Source organism: Anolis carolinensis, unplaced genomic scaffold, assembly GCF_035594765.1.
Source record: "Anolis carolinensis isolate JA03-04 unplaced genomic scaffold, rAnoCar3.1.pri scaffold_14, whole genome shotgun sequence".
In the NCBI taxonomy this organism is placed as follows: domain Eukaryota; kingdom Metazoa; phylum Chordata; class Lepidosauria; order Squamata; family Dactyloidae; genus Anolis; species Anolis carolinensis.
In genome coordinates, this window is record NW_026943825.1 from 9,315,768 (window position 1) to 9,342,534 (window position 26,767).

Below are 26,767 nucleotides of genomic sequence, written 5' to 3' on the forward strand. Positions count from 1 at the left end.
GGTGTGGCTTAGAGGGGTGGGCGTGGCTCTACTCAAGGGGGCGGAGCTGAGCCTCTCCCTTAGTCCAAGAAGCAGGGCTGGGAGGGGAGGTGGGCGGGGCCACAAATGGGCGGCCAGGACTGGGATGAGCGGAGTTACGAGCTCTGAGGCAGGGCTGAGCTTCTATCCCTGTCCTGCAGTGCCTGCCGGGGAACAGGGGGCGGGGCTAGAGGAGGGGGTGGGGCCTATTGTGCCAAATTGCTATGTGTGTGTGTGTAAAGAAATCCTTGCAAAGTTGGTTTGCAAAAGAACTCTGCAAAAGAGCTCAGCTTTGCAGAGGCAAAGCCACGCCTAAAACAATGTATCTGTTTGCTGGCAGATGGCTGAGATTGTCAGTTGGGAATTTGAGCTTCAAGAGAGAGCACAGGAAAGAAATGCTCTCTGGCCACGGTCAAGTGGCTGTTTAAATATGCTATGCTGTATATATATTGATACTGATTGATTAGTTATTGATCTTATGCAACTACATGGACATTGTACGATTACAGAACTGTTTTATTTGATTTCAACTCAACAAGCAAGAGTAAAGTTTCCATTGTTCTTTTAATTCCTCTGCCTGGTCTGAGTCCTTTGCACATGGTGTTAACTGGACGCTACTGATTCTGCTATACTCTCTCCTGGTAACAGGGCCTGAACCTCTTCACCCTGCCCCATGTCCTAACAAGCCCCACCCCCGCCCCTAGCTCCTCCCTTTAGTCCTAAAAGGCCTCTCAGGAGAGATATAGAGGCTCAGCCCTGTCTCGGGGTCTTGGAAGGAAGCCCCGCCCCCATTCCCTAACTCCGCCCTCTGTGTCCCAACAAGAGCCTCAGGAGAGGTATAGATTCTCAGCCCTGTCTCTGGCTCTTGGGAAGAAGCCACGCCCACTCCTCTAGCTCCGCCCCCTGTGTCCTAACAGGCACCTCAGGGGCTCAGCCCTGTCTTTGGCACTTGGGAAGAGGCCCCGCCCCTCCTCTGGCCCCGCCCCCAAATGTACCTGTGGCCGTGGCCGCCCCCGTGGATCACTGCAGCGCCCACCAGGGGGCGGTAGCATCCACTTTGGGAATCCCTGGTTTACATCAAGTTAAGGAAATGTTGACAACTGTTGAGACGGAAGTCCATACAAGGCCAACACCGATCAATAAAACAGAGTGTATAGATATGGCTTTATTTGTTTTTTTCCTCAGGTAAGTATTTGTGTATCTCAGGCCATTCGCTTCAGTGTCTCGCCAAGTAGAAATCTAAATTATTTCGAGTTGACCACAGTCCTAGGACCCTCCATGTGTTCCTCCAAGGAAGAGGAGGGCACGCTCTGCGTCTCCGCTCCGGGAAGGAGAAGAAAGTCGAGTAGGATCCTGAGGAAACTGGGATGGTGCGTGACGAGTCCTTCGCATCGACCAACGCTCTCCAGATGTCAGAGGGATCTATCTGATGACCCTTCTGAAGGTCCTGACTCATTCATCTGGCTTCCAGAGAAACCTCAAAAGCATCCAACGAGTCCAAGCTCTATCAGAGGAAGCAGCCAACCAAAGGCACAGCTCAAGTGAGGTATCAAGAAACAAGTGCAGAAGGTTGCCAGTTGCATATTGGGTGATGGAAACAAGGGATGAGGTGATGGAGGAGCAGGTGGAGGCAAAGATGGAGGTAGGGATGGTCCATCTCAGTGGTTCCCAAACTTATTTGGCCTAACACACCCTTTCCGGAAAAAATATGACCCAGCGCCCCCTGGAAAGGGGGGCATGGCTTAGAGGGATGGGTGTGGCTCCTGCTCAAGAGGGCGGGGCTGAGCCTCTCCCCTAGTCCCAGATGCAGGACTACGAAGGAAGTGGGCGGGGCCACAAGTGGGCGGCCAGGACTGGCATGGGCGGAGTTACGAGCTCTGAGGCAGGGCTGAGCTTCTATCCCTGTCCTGGACACAGGGGGAGGGGCTAGAGGTGGGGGCGGGGCCTCTTCCCAAGTGCCTGACGGGGCTGAACCTCTATACCTCGCCCCCATGTTCTAACAAGCGCCTCAGGGGAGGGATACAGAGACTCTTAGGAAGAGGCCACGCCCCTACCCCTAGCCCCGCCCTTTAGTCCTAAAAGGCCTCTCAGGAGAGGTAGAGGCTCAGCCCTGTCTCATGCTCTTGGGGAGAGGCCCCGCCCCCACACCTAGCCCCACCCTTTAATCCTAAAAGTCTTCTCAGGAGAGATATAGAGGCTCAGCCCTGTCTCAGGCTCTTGGAAGGAGGCCCTGCCCCGTGTCCCAACAAGTGCCTCAGGAGAGGTATAGAGGCTCAGCCCTGTCTTGGGCTCTTGGGAAGAAGCCACGCCCACTCCTCTAGCTCCGCCCCCTGTGTCCTAACAGGTGCCTCAGGTGCTCAACCTTGTCTCTGGCACTTGGAAAGAGGCCCCGCCCCTCCTTTGGCCCCGCCCCTGTGTCCTAATAGGTGCCATCACCGCCCCCCTGGATTGCTCCAGCACCCACCAGGGGGCGGTAGCGCCCACTTTGGGAATCACTGGTCCATCTCTTGGTTGGGATCATAGGGTTGACTGTTGATGATGCCATGTCCATTAGACGCTCCATACAAGAGCTTGCCCCAGTCACCTTTGCCCGTACCTGGTTATCCAGGTGAGCATGGCAGCACATTGCTATAGACACAACGATGACATGTAAATAGATTTTTGCAAAATCCTGGGATTTGTGGTTCCGTGAAGGACGTGGGATCCCCTACCCAAGATCAACAAACTGCAAATCCCAGAGTCTGATATGACAGAGCCTGGGACCTCCAGGTGCTATTATTATGTGATGCAGTGTTTCTCAACCTTTTTGATGTTGCGACCCTTTAATACGTGTTCCTCATATGGTGGTGACCCCCCCCCCCGACCATAATATGATTTTAGTTGTGACTTCATCACTGCCATTTTGCTACTGTTATGAATCACAAATTGTAAATATCCGATAAACATCCGAATCACAAATATCTGATAAATATCCGAATTGCAGTAAATATCCGATAAATATCCGAATCGCAAATCATAAATATCCGATAAATATCCGAATTGCGAATCGTAAATATCCAATAAATATCCGAATCGTGAATCGTAATTATCCGATAAATATCCGAATTGCAAATTGTAAATATCCAATGAATATCCGAATTGCGAATCATAAAAATCTGATAAATATCTGAATTGCGAATCATAAATATCCGATAAATATCCGAATCGTTAATCATAAATATCCGATAAATATCCGAATTGTGAATCGTAAATATCCAATAAATATCCAAATTGCAAATTGTAAATATCCGATGAATATCCGAATCGCGAATCGTAAATATCCGATAAACATCCAAATCACGAATCGTAAATATCCGATAAATATCCGAATCGTGAATCATAAATATCCGATAAATATCCGAATCGCAAATCGTAAATATCCGATATGCAGGATGTATTTTCATCCACTGGACCAAATTTGGCACAAATATTCAATACACCCCAATTTGAATACTGGTGGGGTTGGGAAGGGATTGATTTTGTGATTTGGGAGTTGTAGTTGCTGGGATTTATAGTTCACCTACAATCAAAGAGCACTCTGAGCTCCACCAACGATGGAATTGAACCAAACTTGGCACACAGAACTCCTACAGCCAAGAGAAAATACTGGAAGGGTTTGGTGGGCATGGACCTGGGAGTTGGAGTTTACCTACCTCCAAATACTCAAACAATGATGGATCTGGACCAAACTTGGCACCAATACTCAATCTGCCCAAATGTGGACACTGGTGGAGTTTGGGGGAAATAAGACCTTGACATTTGGGAGTGGTGGTTGCTGGGATTTATAGTTCACCTACAATCAGAGAGCACCTTGAACCCCACCAAGGACAGAATTGGGCCAAAGGACAGGCAGAGAAATCTTCAGCCTTCTAAGACCCTAAGAAATATGTGTTTTCTGATGGGGCCGCGACTCCCAGGTTGAGAAACACTGATGCAATGCGAAAGAGGCCCACAAGTGGGACGAGCCAGTGCTTTGCTGGCATGGTTGCAGAGCCAGAACCAATGGGTGGGAAGCATTGGGGTGGGGAAAGCAACCCCCTTCTTAAGCGTGCATGGTGTGAGTGCGAGAGAAGCCACCTCGGACGTGCTCCGGAATCACTGGGTTTCTGTGGGTTTGGTTGAGAAAACGTCCTTTGGTTTTGGAAAGTTGTTTCCACAGTTTGCCGGCGTCGCCGTTGCATAATTCAGAAGAGCGGCTCCCACATGCATACACATACACACATGCGCACCGCACATGTTTCCACTCTGGCTAGATCTCAAGGACGCCTCCCTCCGGTCCGCTTTTTCCCGGCATCCGGTTGGTCCATGTGCAAAGGCCACGAAGGGAGGAGTGCGGGACGGATGGGCCCACCACACCACGGGACCTCACAAGTTGCTCTCTCTGGCCAGTCCGCTCAGGCTGCGGGGCCGCCTCCGCTCCAGCCGCCGGCCTGAGAACAAGCGGCGCAAGGATGAGGTAGAGCTGAGATCCCCACAGCTCTGAAGGTGGATCCCCTCCGGAGACGAGTGCCGGGAAACCTGCAAAGGAACCCAAAAAACAACACGGTTGGCACCACAGGGAGGCTAATTTAACTCGACACCATTAAAATTATTTATTTAGGTACCGCTTTATGCGGGGAGGCTAATTTAACTCGACACCATTAAAATTATTTTTTTAGGTACCCTTTATGCGGGGAGGCTAATTTAACTCGACACCGTTAAAATTATTTATTTAGGTACCGCTTTATGCGGGGAGGCTAATTTAACTTGACACCATTCAGATTATTTATTTAGGTACCACTTACATTTATATGTTTTTAATGCTTGTATAATGTATTCTTATTGATTATTGTTAATAGTTTTAAATGTGTTATTAATGTTTTATTGATTTGTTTGACATTGAATCTTGCTTACTTTGGTAAGCCGCCTTGAGTCCCCTTGGGTGAGAAAAGCGGGGTAAAAATGTTGTAAATAAATAAATAAATAAATAATATGGGGAGGCTAATTTATCTTGACGCCATTAAAATTATTCGTTTAAGTACCGCTTTACGTAGGGAGGCTAATTTAACTCGACACCATTAAAATTATTTATTTGGGTCCCGCTTTATGCGGGGAGGCTAATTTAACTCAACACCATTAAAATTATTTATTTAGGTACCGCTTTATGTGGGGAGGCTAATTTAACTCGACACCATTCAAATTATTTATTTAGATACCGCTTTATGCGGGGAGGCTAACTTAACTCGACACCATTAAAATTATTTATTTAGGTCCCGCTTTATGCGGGGAGGCTAATTTAACTCGACACCATTCAAATTATTTATTTAGGTATCGCTTTATGCGGCGGGGCTATTTTAACTTGACACCATTAAAATTATTTATTTAGGTACCACTTTATGCGGGGAGGCTAATTTAACTCGACACCATTAAAATTATTTATTTAGATACCGCTTTATGCGGGGAGGCTAACTTAACTCGACACCATTAAAATTATTTATTTAGGTCCCGCTTTATGCGGGGAGGCTAATTTAACTCAACACCATTCAAATTATTTATTTAGGTACCGCTTTATGCGGAGGGGCTATTTTAACTTGACACCATTAAAATTATTTATTTACGTACCACTTTATGCGGGGAGGCTAATTTAACTCAACACCATTCAAATTATTTATTTAGGTACCGCTTTATGCGGGGAGGCTAATTTAACTTGACACCATTAAAATTATTTATTTAGGTACTACTTTATGTGGGGAGGCTAATTGAACTCGACACCATTCAAATTATTTACTTAGGTACCTCTTTTGGTTGGAACGCCCCTTTGCTCTTTACCTGCTTGCGGCCCTGCGTGCCACTGCGAGGAGCCGTGTCCAGCCCAGCGTGGGCCAGGTTGCGCTTGGATCTGCGCAGGAAGCGGGCCATGAGGCCCCGGGTGCCACGGCAGGCCTTCAGGTCTCCCAGGGAGCGGGTGGCCGCCTTGGGAAGATGAAGTGGCCCTTTCCGTGGCACGTCCACCTTGGCCTTCCCCGCCAGGTGAGCTTGAGAAGCCAGTCCATGGAGGGACAGGTACAAACGGCAAGACTCTGGAGAAGGTCCTGGGAAGAGGCAGGAAAGTCGGTAAGTGAGGGACAAGGGAGTTGGATTTATGGCCCTTGGAGGCTCATCTGACTCTAGGATCCAATAATAATACTAATATCATCACCACCACCTCTGCTATTACTACTACTACTACTCCCCTTACCTGTATCTGCTGAAGAGGTGGGCCTGTTGTCCTCTGAGACCTTGGTGCAGAACACCTCCTGGAAGTCACCTTCTGAAAGAAACGGGGAAAAGAGAGGCAGAAATGATGAAGGAGTGGAGGGCGGAATGGAAAACCTGGCCAAGAGGAAGGAGGAGCATCACGCCTACCCTGACCGTCTGGAATCCAGTGCCTTCACTGCGGAAGAACATGCGGGTCAACAATAGGGCTCCACAGCAACCTACGTACCCACCGCCAAGACACTACACTTGGAAGGTCATCATACTCGGGCTACAAGGAATCGCTTGAGTATGTAGATACCGTAAGGATTGTACGGCTCTAGGATTGTACGAGTCAAGGATTGTATAACTCTGGGATTGTACGGCTCTAGGACTGTACAACTCTGGGATTGTCTGAATCTAGGATTGTACGATTCCGGGACAGTACGATTCCGGGACCGTCCGACTCCGGGACTGTACGACTCTGGGACTGTCCGACTCCGGGACTGTACGACTCCAGGACCGTCCGACTCCGGGACTGTACGACTCCGTGACCGTCCGACTCTGGGACCGTCCGACTCTGGGACCGTCCGACTCCAGGACCATCCGACTCCGGGAGCGTCCGACTCCGGGAGCGTCCGACTCCAGGACCGTCCGACTCCGGGACCATCCGACTCCGGGAGCGTCCGACTCCGGGAGCGTCCGACTCCGGGACTGTACGACTCCGGGACTGTCCGACTCCAGGACCGTCCGACTCCGGGACCGTCCGACTCCGGGACCGTCCGACTCCGGGACTGTACGACTCCAGGAGTGTCCGGGACCGCCCGAGTCCGGGACTGTATGACTCCGGGACTGTACGACTCCGGGACCGTCTGACCCTGGGACCATCCAACTCCGGGACTGTCCGACTCCAGGACCGTACGACCCTGGGTCTGTCCGACTCCAGGACTGTCCGACTCTGGGACCATCCGACTCCGGGACTGTACGACTCCGGGACTGTCCGACTCCAGGACCGTCCGACTCCGGGACCGTCCGACTCCGGGACTGTACGACTCTGGGACTGTCCGACTCCGGGACTGTCCGACTCCAGGACTGTCCCACTCCGGGACTGTACGACTCCGTGACCGTCCGACTCCGGGACCGTCTGACTCCGGGACCGTACGACTCCGGGACTGTCCGACTCCGGGACTGTCCGACTCCAGGACCGTCCGACTCCGGGACCATCCGACTCCGGGAGTGTCCGACTCCGGGACCGTCTGACTCCGGGACTGTACGACTCCGGGACTGTCCGACTCCAGGACCGTCCGACTCCGGGACCGTCCGACTCCGGGACTGTACGACTCCGGGACCGTCCGACACCGGGACCGTCCGACTCCGGGACCGTCCGACTCTGGGACTGTCTGACTCCAGGACCGTCCGACTCCGGGACCGTCCGACTCCGGGACTGTACGACTCCAGGAGTGTCCGGGACCGCCCGAGTCCGGGACTGTATGACTCCGGGACTGTACGACTCCGGGACCGTACGACTCCGGGACCGTCTGACCCTGGGACCATCCAACTCCGGGACTGTCCGACTCCAGGACCGTACGACCCTGGGTCTGTCCGACTCCAGGACTGTCCGACTCTGGGACAGTACGACTCCAGGACTGTCCAACCCTGGGACTGTCCGACTCCGGGACTGTACGACTCTGGGACCGCCCAACTCTGGGACCGCACGAGTCTGGGACTGTCCGAGTCTGGGATCGTCTGACTCTGGGACTGTACGATTCCGGAATTGTAGGACTCTATTTATTTAATTAATTTATTTATATACCGCTCTTCTTGCCCAGGGTACCCTACTCACTACTACGATTCTACTCACCTGCGTCGCTGTTCATGGCAATCCCAGGGTCGCTGTGGGAGCGCACCAAGGGACACTGGACCGAAGGCAGGCGGTACGAGGCCTCACTACTCCGTCGCTGTCTCCCGGCACCTTTGCGCCCGGCTAGAGAGGTCTTGGCTTTGACCCGCACTTCAGGGAAGCAGGGCCCTATGCTGTGGCCCAGCCCTTCCAGGCGGTGGCAACTGTGCGTCAGGGCACCGCCGACGTCAAGCAAGCCCTCGTAGTTGCCTGTTCCAGGCGTGGAGCAGGAGTAGGAGCGTTCCCCGCGGAGCCGGGCCTGGGGGCTCTCCTCGAAGGGGCCCTGGGGGTGCAGGCCACACTGGCCGCAGTCCACGCTCAGGCAGTAATCAGCCCGGCTGCGCTGGATGGAGCGGAACAAGACGTAGTCCACGGAACAGGCGGAGCCACTGCCTTCCAGCAAGCAGGAGTCTTCCGACGGGCTGCTTTCGCCGGGGATGTCCACGATCTCGGACATCAGGAGGGAGCCGCTGCCCACGGAAACCGCTTCACAGGAGAGAGAGAAAAGAGGGAAATAAATCGCTGCCATAAGGAAGGCATGTCTAATCACAACTTGGGAGGAATGATCCCCTGTTAAATGTTGTTTTTAATTTTTTTAAAAATTGCCAAAAATCCATGAATAAGTCAAATGTTTTGAAATTTGGCAGGCTAACAGGGATAAATGTGTTCTACCACCGTAGCAAGTTTCATCAGGATATCTCAAAAAATGAGGGAGAGAGAAGCCCCTGAAGTTTCCCCCGCTGCCAGTGATGTCGTCCCTATTGCACATGCACCACTGCCATTAACGAAGCACTTACGAAGATTCGGAAGTTTCAGTAAGTTCCGAAATTGTTACCCCCAAAATTCGGAAAGGACTTTAGAAATGAAGCACCAGCGCCCGCCACTTTTGGACATAGTTTAGAACCATTTTTTTTTCTGGATCGCACACACCTAATAGCGGGCACATGCCTGCACGCTCGTTGTCCTTACCTTCACCGCTGAGCACGACGGAAGGGATACGGTTGCAGGAGCAAGGGCCGTGCGAGGTATCCGTGAACTGCGAGTCAAAGAGCGTCACCTGGAGAGGTAGAGAAGGGAAGGTGTGGGAAAGGGGATGTGATGTTGAATCCGGATCCAAGGACCCATCCAAACCAGCAGTGGTGTCGCACCTCAGGTTAGCTTCACCTTGCTAAGGACACCAGACTGCACACAGAACGTAGTCTTTTGTAGTTTATTAAGAAATAGGCAGTAAAATAGTTCATAAAAGGTAAAGGCTCAGTTCCAAAATATAGTTATAAAACAAGGCTGTAATCATCAAATCCAAAGAAGCATAGGCATGAAACAAGGTCCTTTCAAAGGAAGCCAAAGTCCCAGCAAGTAGAATATAAACAGACTACAAGGTAATACAGGAACGCAGACTTGATACAGGAAAGCAGACTTGGTTCTTGACTCTAGCTAAGAAGTTGCTTTTGACAAAGATATCTCTTTCAGCAAACTGTTTTAATAGCATAACATGAAGGCATTTCTTTGCCCTTTGACCTCCCTCTTATTTGCTATTTGGCTTCCACACAACCCCCGAAATTCCAGCCGACTGGCGTGATCAAGCTCAGCGCCCTCGTTGTCAAGGCCACTGAGCTCGTTAGTGTTAACAGAGCTACTCTCCCCTTCCGCTTCTTGCACCTGAACACCATCATCAGAAACAACCTCATTTCTTCCCATGGGAAAAACTCCCTGCTCATCGTCTCCCACAGCAGGAGCACTCTGCACCTGAATCCCATAACTCCCATCAGAGTCATCTTGAAATTCATCCATCATTATGCACTTGCATCCCAGAATCCTCATCAGAGTCACACAAAGGCAAAGGCTGAATCACAACAAGTGGTCTGCCAGAGCATAGAGTTGGGCCATCCAGTCCAACACCATTCTATCAGGTGGGAAGACACCATCAAAGCCCTCCCAAACATACCTGGCTATCCCCGTGGAGTCCCATGACTGCTTCGTAACTGGGGGGGAAGTCGGTCGGGTAGAGCGGCACGGGGCTGTCCATGGAGCCATTGTAGGTGATGCTAAAAGGAGTTGCGGGAGAGGAAGATAGCGCATTATCCACACAATACGCCTCTTTGGCAAGCCCGGAAAACTCACAGAAACCCAATGATTCTGGCCGTGAAAGCCTTCTGGCATCTATGCCCTCTCCCGACCCTTGGCCTCCAATGACCCAGACGCCATACCTTTGGGCATCTGTCTCAGAACTGCAGGTATATTCTGGCGGATAATACGGAGGAGGGGGCACCGGGGGCACAAATTCATCCAGGTCCAGCATGTGCGGCAAGAACGTGTCTGGAGGAGAGGTGCAGTCCAACGTCACAGAGCTGGAACGCGGAGGAGAAAGCTGGGGATGGGGACAGGAAAAGGGTCCGTGGGTACAGGGAAGCAAATTTCCTCTGAATCTAATGGCCGTTCAGCTTCTGCCTTGCCATCTGATTACTCTGCTTGACAAATCCATTTTCATCTCACACATTTTCCAACATTGGTGGTAATACACATATTCTAATTAGTTGTAAAGGTTCAGTGGGTATAGGGAACCAAAATTCTTCTGGATCTAATGGGTGTTCAGCTCCTGCCTTGCCATCTGATTACTCTGCTTGACAAATCCATTTCCATCTCATGCACTTTCCAACATTTGGAACTAATTGGTGATAATACACATGTTCTAATCAGTTGTAAAGGGTCCGTGGGTACAGGGAACCAAAGTTCCTCTGGATTTTATGGGCGTTCAGCTTCTGCCTTGCCAATCTGATTACTCTGCTTGACACATCCATTTCCATCTCACGCATTTCCCAACATTGGTGATAATACACATGTTATAATCAGTTGTAAAGGGTCCGTGGGTACAGGGAACCAAAGTTCTTCTGGATCTTATGTGCATTCAGCTTCTGCCTTGCCAATCTGATTACTCTGCTTGACAAATCCATTTCCATCTCATGCACTTTCCAACATTAGGAACTAACTGGTGATAATACATATGTTATAACCAGCTACTTTTTCCACCAGAAAATGTATCACTGCAGACGAACAAAAAATAAATTCCTTTCTCTTTGTAACTTTTTGATTATTTTGCCGTGGTCATAGGGGTTTCCAGGCGTGGGGTGCAATACTCACCACATGGAGGATGTCCACAGAAAAGATCTGGATGCAACATGTGATGGCCGAAAGGGTGCACACCACGATAGCGAAAATAGTCAGGCCGCAAACACTGAAGAGTAGATCCTAAGTCATGGGTGGTAAGGATTGGAACGGTTGTTAGGAGAACCAATGGAAAAGGTGCATTTTTACACACACATGGGGCCCCTAAAGGACATCCAGTCCAACCCGATTTGGCCATAAAGGCACTTGCAAAGCCCTCCTGACAGATGACCACCCATCCTTATCGGGTCATAGAACCCTAGGCTTGGAAGGGACCCCTAAAGGGCATCCAGCCCAACCCGTGAATAATAATAATTATTATTATTATTATTATTATTATTATTATTATTATTATTATTTATATCCCGCTTTTCTCCCTCATGGGACCCAAAGGCATTATCAAAGCTCTCCCGACAGATGACCATCCAGCCTTATCGGGTCATAGAACCCTAGGCTTGGAAGGGACCCCTAAAGGGCATCCAGCCCAATCCGATTTTGCCATGAATAATAATAATAATAATAATAATAATAATAATAATAATAATAATAATAATACAGTAGAGTCTCACTAATCCAAGCTAAAGGGGCCGGCAGAAGCTTGAATAAGCGAATATCTTGGATTATAAGGACTGATCAAGGAAAAGCCTATTAAACATCAAATTAGGTTATGATTTTACAAATTAAACACCAAAACTTCATGTTATACAACAAATTTGACAGAAAAAGTAGTTCAATATGCAGTAATGTTATGTTGTAATTACTGTATTTACGAATTTAGCACCAAAATATCATGATATATTGGAAACATTGACTACAAAAATGGCTTGGATTATCCAGAGGCTTGGACAAGCGAGGCTTGGATTAGTGAGACTCTACTGTAATAATTTATATCCCGCTTTTCTCCCTCACGGGACCCAAAGGCATTATCAAAGCTCTCCCGACAGATGACCATCCAGCCTTATTGGGTCATAGCACCCTAGGCTTGGAAGGGACCCCTAAAGGGCATCCAGCCCAACCCGATTTTGCCTATTATTATTATTATTATTATTATTATTATTATTATTATTATTATTATTATCCTGCTTTTCTCCCTCACGGGACCCAAAGGCACTATCAAAGCTCTCCCAACAGATGGCCACCCAGCCTCTGAATCACAGAATACTAGAGTTGGAAGGGACCCCAAAGGCCATCCAGTCCAACCCATTAACTATCTCAGCCACCCAAGTAGACAATTTGAGATTTTGAAATACAGTGTTTAGAAATTTCAGAGAAGGGGAAGCTCAGCTTGTATCCTGGGTGTTGCAATCCCAGATTCGAAACGCTCAACCTGTCTTGGAAGGGTTCACGTCTGGTCGGGTTCGATGATGTCTAACCAGCCCATCCAGTTGAGAGGTACGTTGACGACAAAGACAACAAAACCTCGTCCCAGTCTTACTGGGAGCTCCCCAGATCGGAACTGCAAAACTTGGGGATAGCCTTGGGGCCTCCCAACCCCGGATATTCTGGGTCCAAAGCCCAATGCAGCATTCTATGTCCCAACGCACCTTGATGACCAAGAGGAGCCGAGAACAGTCGGGAACCCGGTCTGGGCTGTTTCTGCAGATCGCTTCGGAATTGCACTGCTTGTTTTGCTCAGTTGGGGGGAACACCTGCGCAAAACGGTTCCTGTTCGTGCCCACGTTCAGCTGGAAGAGGAGGACGAGCTTCAGGCAAGTGTGCACCTACGTGCAGTTGCATCACATCGTGGGCTTTGTAGTCCTATGCTCCTATATATCTTTGTGAGGCGTCCTTTGTGGACCAAAATCCATATTCCTCTTCCCTGAGACAATATATAACAGTGGTTCCCAAACTTATTTGGCCTGCCGCCCACTTTCCAGAAAAAATATTATTCAGTGCCCCCTGGAAAGAGTGGGCGTGGCTTACAGGGGTGGGCGTGGCTCCTGCTCAAGAGGGCGGGGCTGAGCCTCTCCCCTAGTCCAAGAGGCAGTATTGCGCCAAATTGCTATGTGTGTGTGTAAAGAAATCCTTGTAAGGTTGTTTGCAGGAGATCTCTGCAAAAGAGCTCAGCTTTGCAGAGAGATAAGCCACGCCTAAAACAACAATGTATCTGTTTGCTGGCAGATGGCTGATTTTGTCAGTTGGAATTTGAGCTTGCTGGGAGAGCACAGAAAAAGACAGGCTCTCTAATAGCTACGATCAAGTAGCAGGTTTAAATATGCTATGCTATATATTTTGAATGCTGATTGATTAGTTATTGATCCTATGCAACTACATGGACATTGTACGATTGCAGAACTGTTATTTGTCTTCAACTCAACAAGTAAAGTTTTCCTTTTGTTCTTTCAATTCCTCTGCTTGGTCTGAGTCTTTTGCACATGGTGTTAACTGCACGCTGCTTATTCCGCTGTACACTCACCTGGTAACAGGCAGGGCTGCGAGGGGGAGGGGAGGTGGGCGGGGCCACAAAAGGGCGGCCAGGACTGGGATGGGTGGAGTTACAAGCTCTGAAGCAGGGCTGAGCTTCTATACCTGTCCTGCGCCTGCCAGGACACAGGGGCGGGGCTAGAGGAGGGGGCGGGGCCTCTTCCCGAGTGCCTGATGGGGCTGAACCTCTATACCCCGCCTCCGTGTTCTAACAAGCACCTCAGGGGAGGTATACAGAGGCTCAGCCCTATCTTGCGTTCTTGGTAAGAGGCCCCACCCCCTCCTCTAGCCCCGCCCTTTAGTCCTAAAAGGCCTCTCAGGAGAGGTATAGAGGCTCAGCCCTGTCTTGGGATCTTGGAAGGAGGCCTCGCCCCCTTCTCTAGCTCCGCCCTCTGTGTCCCAACAAGCGCCTCAGGAGAGGTATAGAGGCTCAGCCCTGTCTCGGGCTCTTGGGAAGAAGCCAAGCCCACTCCTCTAGCTCCGCCCCCATGTCCTAACAGGCACCTCAGTTGCTCAGCCCTGTCTCCGGCTCTTGGGAAGAGGCCCCGTCCCTCCCCTGGCCCTGCCCCCGTGTCCTAATAGGTCCATCACCGCCCCCCTGGATCGCTGCAGCGCCCACTTTGAGAATTACTAATATATAATATAACATAATAATATATATAATATATTATATATATTATATTATAATATATAATATCATTATATATAATATCATTATATATGATGTCATGATCTACACTGCCCTATGTCCCAGGATCTGATCTGATCCCAGGTTCTCTGCTCTGAGCCGGATTATGTGAATCTCCACTGCCATATAATCTGGGATAATCAGATAAGGGCACCTTCTACACTGCCATATAATCCATATTATAATCCAATATTATCCAAGCAGATCGTCCACATGGTTTGCTTTGAACTGGACTATAGGACAATGAGTTTTCCGGGGCTGCCTGGCCACGTTCCGGAAGCAGCACTCTCTCCTGACGTTTTGCCCACATCTATGACAGGCATCCTCAGAGTTGGTTAAGGTTTCAGCAACCTCAACAGACCTCCACAATAACAACAACAACAACAACAACAACAACAACAACAACAACAACACACCAGACATCACAGTTGTGGAAAAGAAAAAGAAAAAGGTTTGGATCATTGATGTCGCCATCCCAGGTGACAGTCGCATTGACGAAAAACAACAGGAAAAACTCAGCCGCTATCAGGACTTCAAGATTGAACTTCAAAGACTCTGGCAGAAACCAGTGCAGGTGGTCCCGGTGGTGATGGGCACACTGGGTGCCGTGCCAAAAGATCTCAGCCAGCATTTGGAAACAACAGACATTGACAAAATCACGATTTGCAAACTGCAAAAGGCCACCCGACTGGGATCTGCGTGCATCATCCGAAAATACATCACACAGTCCTAGACACTTGGGAAGTGTTCGACTTGTGATTTTGTGATACGAAATCCAGCATGCCTATCTTGTTTGCTGTGTAATACAATAAAATAATAATAATAACTTTATTTTTGTATCCCACCTCCATCTCCTCGAAGGGACTCGGGGTGGCTAACATGGGGCCAAGCCCAAAGAATTACAATAAAACAGCATTAAATACAAACCAGGCACACAACAGCATCTAATAAGTGCCCATACAATAGTGAAGTAAAACAAAACATAACAACAATCTATATATATATATATAAATGAGTGATGGCATCACGGCGACTCACAAAACAACAAAACTACAGGTTCCCCAACCTCAAAATTTGACAACACAACCCATCATCCACGCCTCTAGGTTGATACAACAAAAAGAAAAGAAAAATAAAGTCCTAATTAGAGGGAGAGGAATAATTGTTTTTATCCAATTGCTGCCAGTTAGAAGGCTAAGCTCTGCCCAGTTGGTCTCCTAGCAACCAACTAGCCAAGGGACAGCCTGGATTCAGTTAGGGGACAGGCAGATTTAGGCCTCACTTAGGCTTCTTCCACAGATTATCTAATTTGCACTGGATTATATGGCAGTGTAGACTCAAGGCCCTTCCACACAGCTATATAACCCATTTATAATCTTATATTATCTGCTTTGAATTGGATAGAGATGAGCACCAACCCCCAGAGTCAGACACGACTGGATTTAATGTCAGGGGAAAACCTTTACCCTTTCCCTTAACTACCACCAATTCCTCAATACTTTATTTCCCATACCAACATACTTCGCCACAGCAACGCGTGGCCGGGCACAACTAGTGGCATAATAAAATAATGATTGGCATCATTAGCAACCACCACCACCTCTGCTTTCTTTTAATGTTCTCCAGAGAATGAAAACTGGTCTTTTAAACACTTGCCTCAGCAAATTAAGTTAAAGTGGATGCCTGCCCAACGTCAGGAGAGAGTGCTGCCTCTGGAACGTGTCCAGGCAGCCCCAGAAAACTCGTTGTCCTATAGTCCAGTACAAAGCAGATGATCTGGTTTTAATTACAAAATATATTAAAAATTGCTGGAATGGAGCATTGAGACAGAACAGGTCAAAGACTGTATGACCCAATGGGCCAGGGACATTGGGAGACCCATAAATTTCGAGGAATGGAAAAAGATTTGGAAGAAAAACATTAAATTTACCTATGCCACCGATTTAAAAGAAAATAAATATAAGATGTTTTATAGATGGTACATCACCCCGAAAAAGCTAGGACATATAAATAAGGATATAAGCACAAAGTGTTGGAAATGCCAAGACCACGAGGGAAACTTTTACCACATGTGGTGGTCCTGCACCAAATCAAAGATGTACTGGACTGAAATACATAGAGAATGTGAGAAAATAATGAAAAGAAAATTCAAAATGAGACCAGAAGTTTACCTTCTAGGTCTAACGAACATGAAGTTAAACAAAAACGAAGAAAAGATACTAAACCATTTAGTTATAGGAGCAAGAACTGTTTATGCCAAAACATGGAGAACAACCCAAGTACCAACTATAGACCAATGGTTAACGAAGATATGGAAGATAAGAAATATGGATAGGCTAACTTTTTTGATGAGAAACCATCAAGGCAGACCAATAAAAGAAACAGACTGGTCAAATCTGGAAAATTACATAAAAACAAGCAAAGAAACAGTTCAAGGTAGTGAAACAAGATCTAGGAAACCCAAGGAAGACTTAAACCAGGGGTCCTCAAACTTTTTAAGCTGAGGGCCGGTCCACAATCCTTCAGACTGTTGAGGGGCCGGATTATCATTTGAAAAAAAATACAAACAAAATCTGATGCACACTGCATATGTCTTATTTGTAGTGCAAAAACAACAACAACAACAACAACGAAAGAACAATACAATATTTAAAAATAAAAACAATTTTAACCAACATACATTTATCAGGATTTCAATGGGAAGTGTGGTCCTGCTTCTGGCCAATGAGATAATCAAGTTAATTAGGGTTGTTGTTGTTGTTGTTGTTGTTGTTGTTGTTGTTGTTGTTGTTGTGTGCCTTCAAGTCATTTCAGACTTTGGGTGAGCCTAAGTCTAAAATTTATTTATTTATTTATTTATTTATTTATTATTGACTGCATTTATTTACTACATTTGTATTAACACCCTTCTCACCCCAAAGGGGACTCAGAGTGGCTTACAAATTATATGTACATACAATCCATATATATAAAAGAGTGATGGCATCACGGCGACCCACAAAACAACAAAACTACAGACCCCCCAACCTCGAAATTTGACAACACAATCCATCATCCATGCCTCTAGGTTGATACAACAAAAAGAAAAGAAAAATAAAGTCCTAATTCGAGAGAGAGGAATAATTGCTTTTATCCAATTGCTGCCAGTTAGAAGGCTAAGCTCCTCCAACTTGGTCTCCTAGCAACCCAATAAAAAATAATAAAAAACACTAAAAAATTAATACAATAAAATACTATAAAAGAAAATAACTAAAAATAATACAAGAAAATAATAAAATATAATAAAAATAAAAATATAACTTACAATAAAATTAATAAAAAGTTGCAAATAACGTCAAATAAAAATTACACAACAATTTTTAACCAATACCACCACCACTTTGCACAGCAACGCGTGGCCGGGCACAGCTAGTATATTATATTATTAGCATAGCACAATATTAGCATTATATATTACTATATTGAACTATACCACTATACTGTAATATTATTAGTAATATTATATGTAATGTAGAATATATAATCAATATTATTATATGGTATTATTATTAGTGTTATATTGTATTACATTATAATATTATTATCAATATTATATGTATATACAATATATTATATTATAAAACTGAGGGCAGGGGCCAGGTAAATTAACTCGGAGGGCTGCATCCGGCCCCCGGGCCTTAGTTTGGGGACCCCTGAATTAAACCATCAAATACAATAGTTAAGAAAGAGAAGACCCCTACCTCAAAATACTCAAGAACTGCGAGAAGGAATGTTCACCACATTACTATTAACCAACTAATTCACCCCCCTCCGTATGTCTCTTACCCTGACACCCTATAAACTTTCACTTACTACCTTTTCCCCCTCCCCACTTATTTCTTCTTCTTTTCTCCTTTTTCTTTATCTTTTTTAAAAAAAAATTATGTAGTAACCAGCTGCAATAAATCACTACTGACCGAGAGGTCATGAGTTCAAAGCCCGGGTCGGGTTAAGCCTCCAACCATTAAAATAGCCCTGGCTTGCTGTTGACCTATGCAGCCCCGAAAGACAGTTGCATCTGTCAAGTAGGGAAAATTTAGGTACGCTTTATGCGGGGAGGCTAATTTAACTAATTTACAATACCATAAAACTGCCAGCAAAACACGAGTAAAAGAATGAGGAAGAACAGCCACCAGTGGACGGTGAAGCAACAGCTCCCCCTGTGGCCGGAATCGTTAAGCTGGAAAGATGTTAAAATGCCTCTGTGCCTGTCTAAACTGAATGTTGTTTGCCTGTTGGCATTGAATGTTTGCCATATATGTGTTCATTGTAATCTGCCCCGAGTCCCCTTCGGGGTGAGAAGGGTGGAATGTAAATACTGTAAATAAATAAATAAATCAAAATGATTTTTTTAAAAAAAAGAAGTGCCCAATCTGGGGTCAGATCCTGGGATTAAGGTTCTCCACCCCAGATGGAGAACCTCAAGCCTTGCCATTCCCACGTTCAAACCCAACGTTGGTGTCCACCTGGGAGACGGCGCCGCCGTGGTGTCTCCCCAGAGGGTCCAGGCGGTGGTTCTCCTGCGGACGGAAGCTCTCCTGGTGCTTGAGCCGCTCGCAGACCTCCTGCTCCTTGACCTGCTGGGCGTGTCGGCAGGAGAGGATGGAGCCCGCCAGGCTCAGCATGATCCCCAGGACCGAGAGGAGCGTGAAGAAGGTGATCTGCAGAGGGGACACAGAGAAGGAGACACGGGTGAGAAGGATCCGGGCGCATCACAAACCAAGCCTCGGAAACCTTGGAATCGACCATGTGGTAGATTCGCCCACCATCTCAATTTGGCAGTCCGAAGCCACAGGGCTGGAGGGTGAGCTCCTGCTGTTAGCCCTAGCTCCTGCCAACCTAAGGTAGGTAAAGGTTTCCCCCGACATGAAGACACCATAAAAATGCTGGCGATCAAAGAGCAAGGAGGAAATACTGCAATCAAAAGGACTCAGCCTCATTAGAGTTGAAGCAACAGCTCCCCCTCTGGCCAGAATCAAGCATAACCTCCAGAAATCGAAATTGGAAATGCTAAATTACCTCTGCTGTCTGTCTGTATGCATGTTGTATGTCTTTTAAAAAATGGCATTGAATGTTTTCTGTGAATATGTGCATTGTGAGAAGGGCGGAATATAAATACGATAAATAAATAAATAATGTGTACTTTTTACCTTTGTCAACTAGACATAGACACAGGGTCTATTCCCATCCCAATTTGCACTTCTAAGAATTTGCAGCACTTTATCAGTCACCTCGTGTTTACAATATTTATATGGTTCACCTTACCCAGTCTACTTTTACAACCACTCCGTTTTAATCCATATTTTTATTAGTTCTTGTCATTTGTTTTTATTGGCTAATGTTTAAATTTTTATAATTGTGCATGGTTTTTTTTTCTATTGTTGGGTTTTATATTGCTCCTAGTTGTGCCTGGCCACGCGTGCTGTGGCAAAGTATGGTGGTATGGGAAATAAAGTATCTTATATTATCTGTTTAGAACTGGATTATATGAGGCCCCTTCTACTCAGCTGTATAAAATGCACACTGAAGTGGATTATATGGCAGTGTGGAGTCAAGATAATCCAGTTCAAAGCAGATAATATAAGATTATAAATGGGTTATATAGCTGTGTGGAAGGGCCTTGAGTCTGCACTGCCATATAATCCTGTTAAAATCAGATAATCTGTATTTTATAGGCAGTGTGGAAGAGGCCTAAGTGAGGCCTAACTCTGTCTGTCCCCTGGGCTGAGTGGGTTGCTAGGAGACCAAGTGGGCGGAGCTTAGCCTTCTAACTGGCAGCAACTGGCTAAAAACAATTATTCCTCTCCCTCGACTTTATTTTTCTTTTCTTTTTGTTGTATGAACGTAGAGGCATGGATGAGGGGTTGTGCTGCCAAGTGTAGTGTTTCTGGAATGTGTAGCTTTGTTGTTTTGTCCTAGTCTGAAATTTCATTACCCTTTTATATATATAGATTGTTTTTATTTGGGCTTGGCCCCATGTAAGCCGCCCTGAGTCCCCTTTGGGGAGATAGAGGTGGGGTATAAAAATAAAGTTATTATTATTATTAGTGTATCGATAGATTATTCCTTTCTCTATGAGCCCCCAGTGGCGTAGTGGGCTAAAGCCTTGTGACTTGAAGGTTGGGTTGCTGATCTGAAAGCTGCCAGGTTTGAATCCCACCCGGGGAGAGCGCGGATGAGCTCCCTCTATCAGCTCCAGCTCCATGCGGGGACATGAGAGAAGCCTCCCACAAGGATAAAAACATCAAAACATCCGGGCGTCGTCCCCTGGGCAACGTCCTTGCACACGGCCAATTCTCTCACACCAAAAGCGACTTGCAGTTTCTCAAGTCTCTCCTGACACGAAAAAAAATTACATTTATTATTTCACTCTATTATTATTAAAAGGTTACATAAGCACATTTACACTGAAGAAGATGAAAATAATGATTCAATCAGAGTTGGACAGTCATATCTTAAATTACAGTTTTATGTAAAGACTCAAAAACATTTAAACTACTGATGCCTCAAAGTAACTGTATCGGTATCTGTTTTTATTTCTGAAATTTACCACTCTCAGCTTATACTGGAGTCAACGTTTCCCCAGTTTTTTGTAGTAAAATTAGGTGCCTCAGCTTATATTTGGGTCGGCTTATACTCAAGTATATACGGTATTTATTTATTTATTTATTTATTTATTTACAGTATTTATATTCCGCCCTTCTCACCCCGAAGGGGACTCAGGGCGGATTACAATGAACACATATATGGCAAACATTCAATGCCAACAGACAAACAACATTCAGTTTTAGACAGACACAGAGGCATTTTTAACATCTTTCCAGCTTCACGGTTCCGGCCACAGGGGGAGCTGTTGCTTCACCGTCCATTGGTGGCTGTTCTTCCTCTTCTTTTCCTCGTGAGCAGTTTTATGGTGTTGTAGATTAGTTAAATTAGCCTCCCGCATAAAGCATACCTTAAATTTTCCCTACTTGACAGATGCAACTGTAGGTAAAAGTTTCCCCCGACATGAAGACACCATAAAAATGCCGGTGATCAAAGAGCAAGTAGGAAATACAACGATCAAAAGGACTCAGCGTCATTAGAGTTGAAGCAACAGCTCCCCCTCTGGCCAAAATCGAGCATAACCTCCAGAAAACAAAATTGGAAAATGTTGAATTACCTCTGCTGTCTGTCTGTATGCGTGTTGTATGTCTTAAAAAACGGCATTGCAAATAATTTCTGGGAAAAAATACATGGAAAAAATTCAAGAAATATTAGGAATAAAATTTCAAAGAAACCAGAATATTTCCTCTTAGGAATGCCAGATTTTGAAATGGACTTAAGTAAAGATATACTATTTAATTATTTGGTGACAGCAGCAAGAATAATTTATGCTAAAAATTGGAAACTGAAAGAAACCCCCCGGATAGAAGACTGGATATTGAAAATATTAGAAATCATGAATATGGATAACTTAACAAAATGTCTTAAAAGAAATCAAGACATACCAAAGAAAACAGCTGATTGGACACTTTTGAAAGAATATTTAAAATAAAAAAGACGAGAAGTAGACTCCCAACCATAAAATAGCATGAACGAATGGGTGGTTGTGTTTTCAAAGAAAAGAAGCGTATATTTTTATACAAATATATGGACATTTTAAACTTTGATGGAAGAGATTGAAAGTTAACAAATATTTTTAATGCTTTCTTGCTACTTTTATTCCTACTTTCCTTTATGGTTTATGTTCTCCCACTTTTATTGTAAAAGAAAAATACTTGCGTATTTGTGTATATGTATATTTTTGGTTATTTTTTTCTTTTCTTTTTTTAATTTCTTCTTTTTTTCTGATAAAAATGAATTATTAAAAAAAACGGCATTGAATGTTTGCTGTGAATACGTGCATTGTGAGAAGGGCAGAATATAAATACAGTAGAGTCTCACTTATCCAACACTCGCTTATCCAACGTTCTGGATTATCCAACGCATTTTTCTAGTCAATGTTTTCAATACATCGTGATATTTGGGTGCTGAATTCGTAAATACAGTAATTACTACATAGCATTACTGCATATTGAACTACTTTTTCTGTCAAATTTGTTGTATAACATGATGTTTTGGTGCTTAATTTCACACAAAAACTAGACAACTACATCTGCTCCAAATGCAAAGAGATGACTCTGATGGAGCAGAGGATCCAACAGCTCGAGCACCGTATTAAGACCCTTAAGGACATTCAGGCACTCGAGCTCTTCTTGGACACTGCACAACACGCTGCTGTAGATCTGCAGCCTGCATCACACCAACACCACCAAGACCATGATCAGGAACCTTATGGGGAGATCAACTCAAAGGTAGACAACCCTCAGGCTTGGAAGGAGGTCACCCATAGAAGGAGACGCAGGACCAGGCAGCCTCCGCAGAACTCCTCTGCTCAGCTGCATTTACACAACAGATTTGAAATTCTTACATCATTAACATACAATCAGGAAACACATCTTGTGGAGGACCACAGTTTCTTAGATACCACTCAGTGGACCACCCTGGATCAATGCGCAGGGGATAGCCCTGACGGGGACAGTGCATCACCACAGTCACACTTATGTAATCATGCAAATGCTCCATCCCCAATCATAGACCAGGAGCAACAGGAACATCCTTGGGAGAGTAATGGGCTCTCGGATGTATCTCAATGGATTGTCATTGATGAATGCACTGGGGATGTTGAGGAGGAGGACAACACTTTACACTTACATGATTCACTTCAACAGGAACACTCTTCAGGGGACATACACACTGTCTTGCACAAAAGGGACCCTGTCAATCCTCAAAGGAAACAGGTCTTGGTAGTAGGTGACTCCCTCCTTAGAGGAACGGAAGCCATCATTTCCAGACCAGATGGGATGGCTCGAGAAACATGCTGCCTCCCGGGGGCAAAAATACACCATATCACTCAGAGGCTCAGCAGGCTCCTAAAGCCCCATCACCCTCCCCACCTTATGTTGATTCATGTAGGTACCAATGACACCGCTAGGCATACTTTTCAAAAGATCACAAATGATTTTCGAGCTCTGGGAACAAAGCTAAAACTGTATAATGTACATGTGATCTTTTCATCCCTCCTCCCTGTTGTAGGACATGGCTCTACAAGGGCCGGAAAAATAGTACAGGTCAATAACTGGCTCAGAAAATGGTGTCAAGAGGAGCATTTTGGCTTCCTTGACCATGGTCTACTCTTCCAAGAGGATGGACTACTGGCAAGCGATGGGGTGCATCTCACACAAGTAGGAAAACATCTTTTTGCACACAGACTCACAAACCTCATCAGGCGCACTTTAAACTAGATCCACTGGGGGAGGGGAACAACAGCCTGGCGAACACTATATTACCCACGTCCACAGGGAACCGCCGAAAGGCTAAATGGAGGGCTGCACAAACACAGCAAGGACCAAGTACAGAGAGCACAATAATCCCAAATAAACAGTTCGAGGGGAGGTCACAGGGGCTTACATGTCTTTACACTAATGCTCAGAGCATGGGAAATAAGCAAGACGAACTCCAACTCCTAGCACAGCACCACACATACGATGTCATAGGCATCACTGAAACCTGGTGGGATGACTCCCATCACTGGAATTTAACCATTGAGGGCTATAACCTCTTTCACAGAAATAGAACAAAGGGGAGAGGAGGGGGAGTAGCTTTATATGTCAAAAACAGTTACGTTGCAGAAGAAATGCAAGACTGTAATCCGGGAAACCAGCTTGAAAGCATCTGGATAAGAATCAAGGGAACCGAGACTCAAAAAGATCTTGTCGTGGGTGTCTACTACAGACCTCCAAGTCAGGATGAAGGGCTTGATGAAGCCTTCTGTCAACAGCTGACCAAACAGGCACAAAGAAGAGATATAGTAGTCATGGGCGATTTCAATTATCCCGATATCTGCTGGAAAACAAACTCAGCCAAGAGTACAAAGTCCAACAAATTTCTCACTTGCCTTGCAGATAATTTTATGGTCCAGAAGGTAGAAGAGGCAACAAGGGGATCAGCAACTCTTGATCTAATCTTAACAAATGTGGAAGACCTGATCAATACAGTTGAAGTGGTTGGATCCTTAGGGGCAAGTGACCATGTGCTCCTGCAGTTTGCAATTCAAAGGAATGCTGAAACTAAGACAAGTCAAACACGCTTTCTGGACTTTAAGAGAGCTGACTTCCAAAAAATGAAGGAATTACTGAGCGGCATTCCATGGACGCCAATATTAAAAAACAAGGGAGTTAAGGATGGATGGGAGTTTTTCAAAAGTGAAATACTCAAGGCGCAAATGCAAACAGTGCCAACAAAGAAGAAAAATAAGACAAGTGCAAAGAAGCCAGAATGGATGTCCAAAGAACTTCTAACTGAGCTAAAGCTCAAAAGTGACATGCACAAGAAGTGGAAAAGGGGAGAAATCACCAAAGAAGAATTCAAACGTATAGCCAACACCTGTAGGGAAAAGGTTCGCAAGGCTAAAGCGCAAAATGAGCTCAGGCTTGCCAGGGACATAAAAAACAACAAAAAAGGCTTTTTTGCTTACGTTGGTAGAAAAAGGAAGAAAAAGGAGGCGATAGGGCCACTGCAAGGAGAAGATGGGGTGATGGCGACAGGGGACAGGGGAAAGGCAGAACTGCTCAATGCCTTCTTTGCCTCGGTCTTCTCAGAAAAAGAAAGCCATCTTCAACCTCAGCAACATGGAATGGACGAAGGATTGGGGGAAATCCAACCCCAAATAGGGAAACAAGTTGTCCAGGAACACCTGGCCGCTCTAAATGAATTCAAGTCCCCAGGGCCAGATCAGCTACACCCAAGAGTACTGAAGGAACTAGCGGAAGTTATTTCAGAACCACTGGCAATTATCTTCGAGAGTTCTTGGAGAACGGGAGAAGTCCCAGCAGATTGGAGGAGGGCGAATGTGGTCCCTATCTTCAAGAAGGGAAAAAAGAACGACCCAAACAATTACCGTCCGGTCAGCCTCACATCAATACCAGGCAAGATTCTGGAAAAGATCATTAAGGAAGTGGTCTGGGAACACTTAGAAACAAATGCGGTCATTGCTAATAGTCAACACGGATTTACCAAAAACAAGTCATGCCAGACTAATCTGATCTCTTTTTTCGATAGAGTTACGAGTTGGGTTGATACAGGGAATGCCGTGGATGTAGCGTACCTGGATTTCAGTAAGGCCTTCGACAATGTCCGCCACGACCTTCTGGCAAATAAACTAGTAAAATGTGGGCTAGACAAAACTACGGTTAGGTGGAACTGTAATTGGCTAAGCGAACGAACCCAAAGGGTGCTCACCAATGCGTCGTCTTCATCATGGAAAGAAGTGACAAGTGGAGTGCCGCAGGGCTCTGTCCTGGGCCCGGTTCTGTTCAACATCTTTATTAACGACTTAGACGAAGGGTTAGAAGGCACGATCATCAAGTTTGCAGATGACACCAAACTCGGAGGGATAGCTAACACTCCAGAAGACAGGAGCAGAATTCAAAACGATCTTGACAGACTAGAGAGATGGGCCAAAACTAACAAAATGAAGTTCAACAGGGACAAATGCAAGATACTTCACTTCGGCAGAAAAAATGGAAATCAAAGATACAGAATGGGGGACGCCTGGCTTGACAGCAGTGTGTGCGAAAAAGACCTTGGAGTCCTTGTGGACAACAAGTTAAACATGAGCCAACAATGTGATGCGGCAGCTAAAAAAGCCAATGGGATTCTGGCCTGCATCAATAGGGGAATAGCGTCTAGATCCAGGGAAGTCATGGTACCCCTCTATTCTGCCTTGGTCAGACCACACCTGGAATCACACTGTGTCCAATTTTGGGCACCACAGTTGAAGGGAGATGTTGACAAGCTGGAAAACGTCCAGAGGAGGGCGACTAAAATGATTAAGGGTCTGGAGAACAAGCCCTATGAGGAGCGGCTTAAAGAGCTGGGCATGTTTAGCCTGCAGAAGAGAAGGCTGAGAGGAGACATGATAGCCATGTACAAATATGTGAAGGGAAGTCATAGGGAAGAGGGAGCAAGCTTGTTTTCTGCTGCCCTGCAGACTAGGACAGGGAACAATGGCTTCAAACTACAGGAAAGGAGATTCCACCTGAACATCAGGAAGAACTTCCTCACTGTGAGAAGGGCTGTTCAACAGTGGAACTCTCTCCCCGGGGCCGTGGTGGAGGCTCCTTCTTTGGAGGCTTTTAAGCAGAGGCTGGATGGCCATCTGTCGGGGGTGCTTTGAATGCGATTTCCTGCTTCTTAGCAGG

The 26,767-nt window shown here is 46.0% G+C and overlaps 1 protein-coding gene across 3 annotated transcripts in view; it reads right to left on the reverse strand.

The window, feature by feature from the left end:
- Positions 1–1,163: 1,163 nt before the first annotated feature.
- Positions 1,164–26,767, reverse strand: part of entrep3 (endosomal transmembrane epsin interactor 3) — a 36,031-nt gene continuing 10,427 nt past the window's right edge. For 2 of the 3 annotated variants that reach the window (XM_062964940.1, XM_062964938.1), the window contains 10 exons: positions 18,950–19,144; positions 12,877–13,017; positions 11,309–11,416; positions 10,378–10,538; positions 10,116–10,215; positions 9,140–9,227; positions 8,132–8,656; positions 6,275–6,346; positions 5,866–6,128; positions 1,164–4,575 (listed from right to left, as the gene is read on the reverse strand). In XM_062964940.1, the coding sequence (XP_062821010.1) occupies positions 4,423–4,575; positions 5,866–6,128; positions 6,275–6,346; positions 8,132–8,656; positions 9,140–9,227; positions 10,116–10,215; positions 10,378–10,538; positions 11,309–11,416; positions 12,877–13,017; positions 18,950–19,108 (1,770 nt within the window). In that variant the 5' untranslated portion in view covers positions 19,109–19,144 and the 3' untranslated portion in view covers positions 1,164–4,422. The remainder of the gene's footprint in view (positions 4,576–5,865; positions 6,129–6,274; positions 6,347–8,131; positions 8,657–9,139; positions 9,228–10,115; positions 10,216–10,377; positions 10,539–11,308; positions 11,417–12,876; positions 13,018–18,949; positions 19,145–26,767) is intronic. The other variant, XM_062964939.1, reaches the window with a different exon arrangement.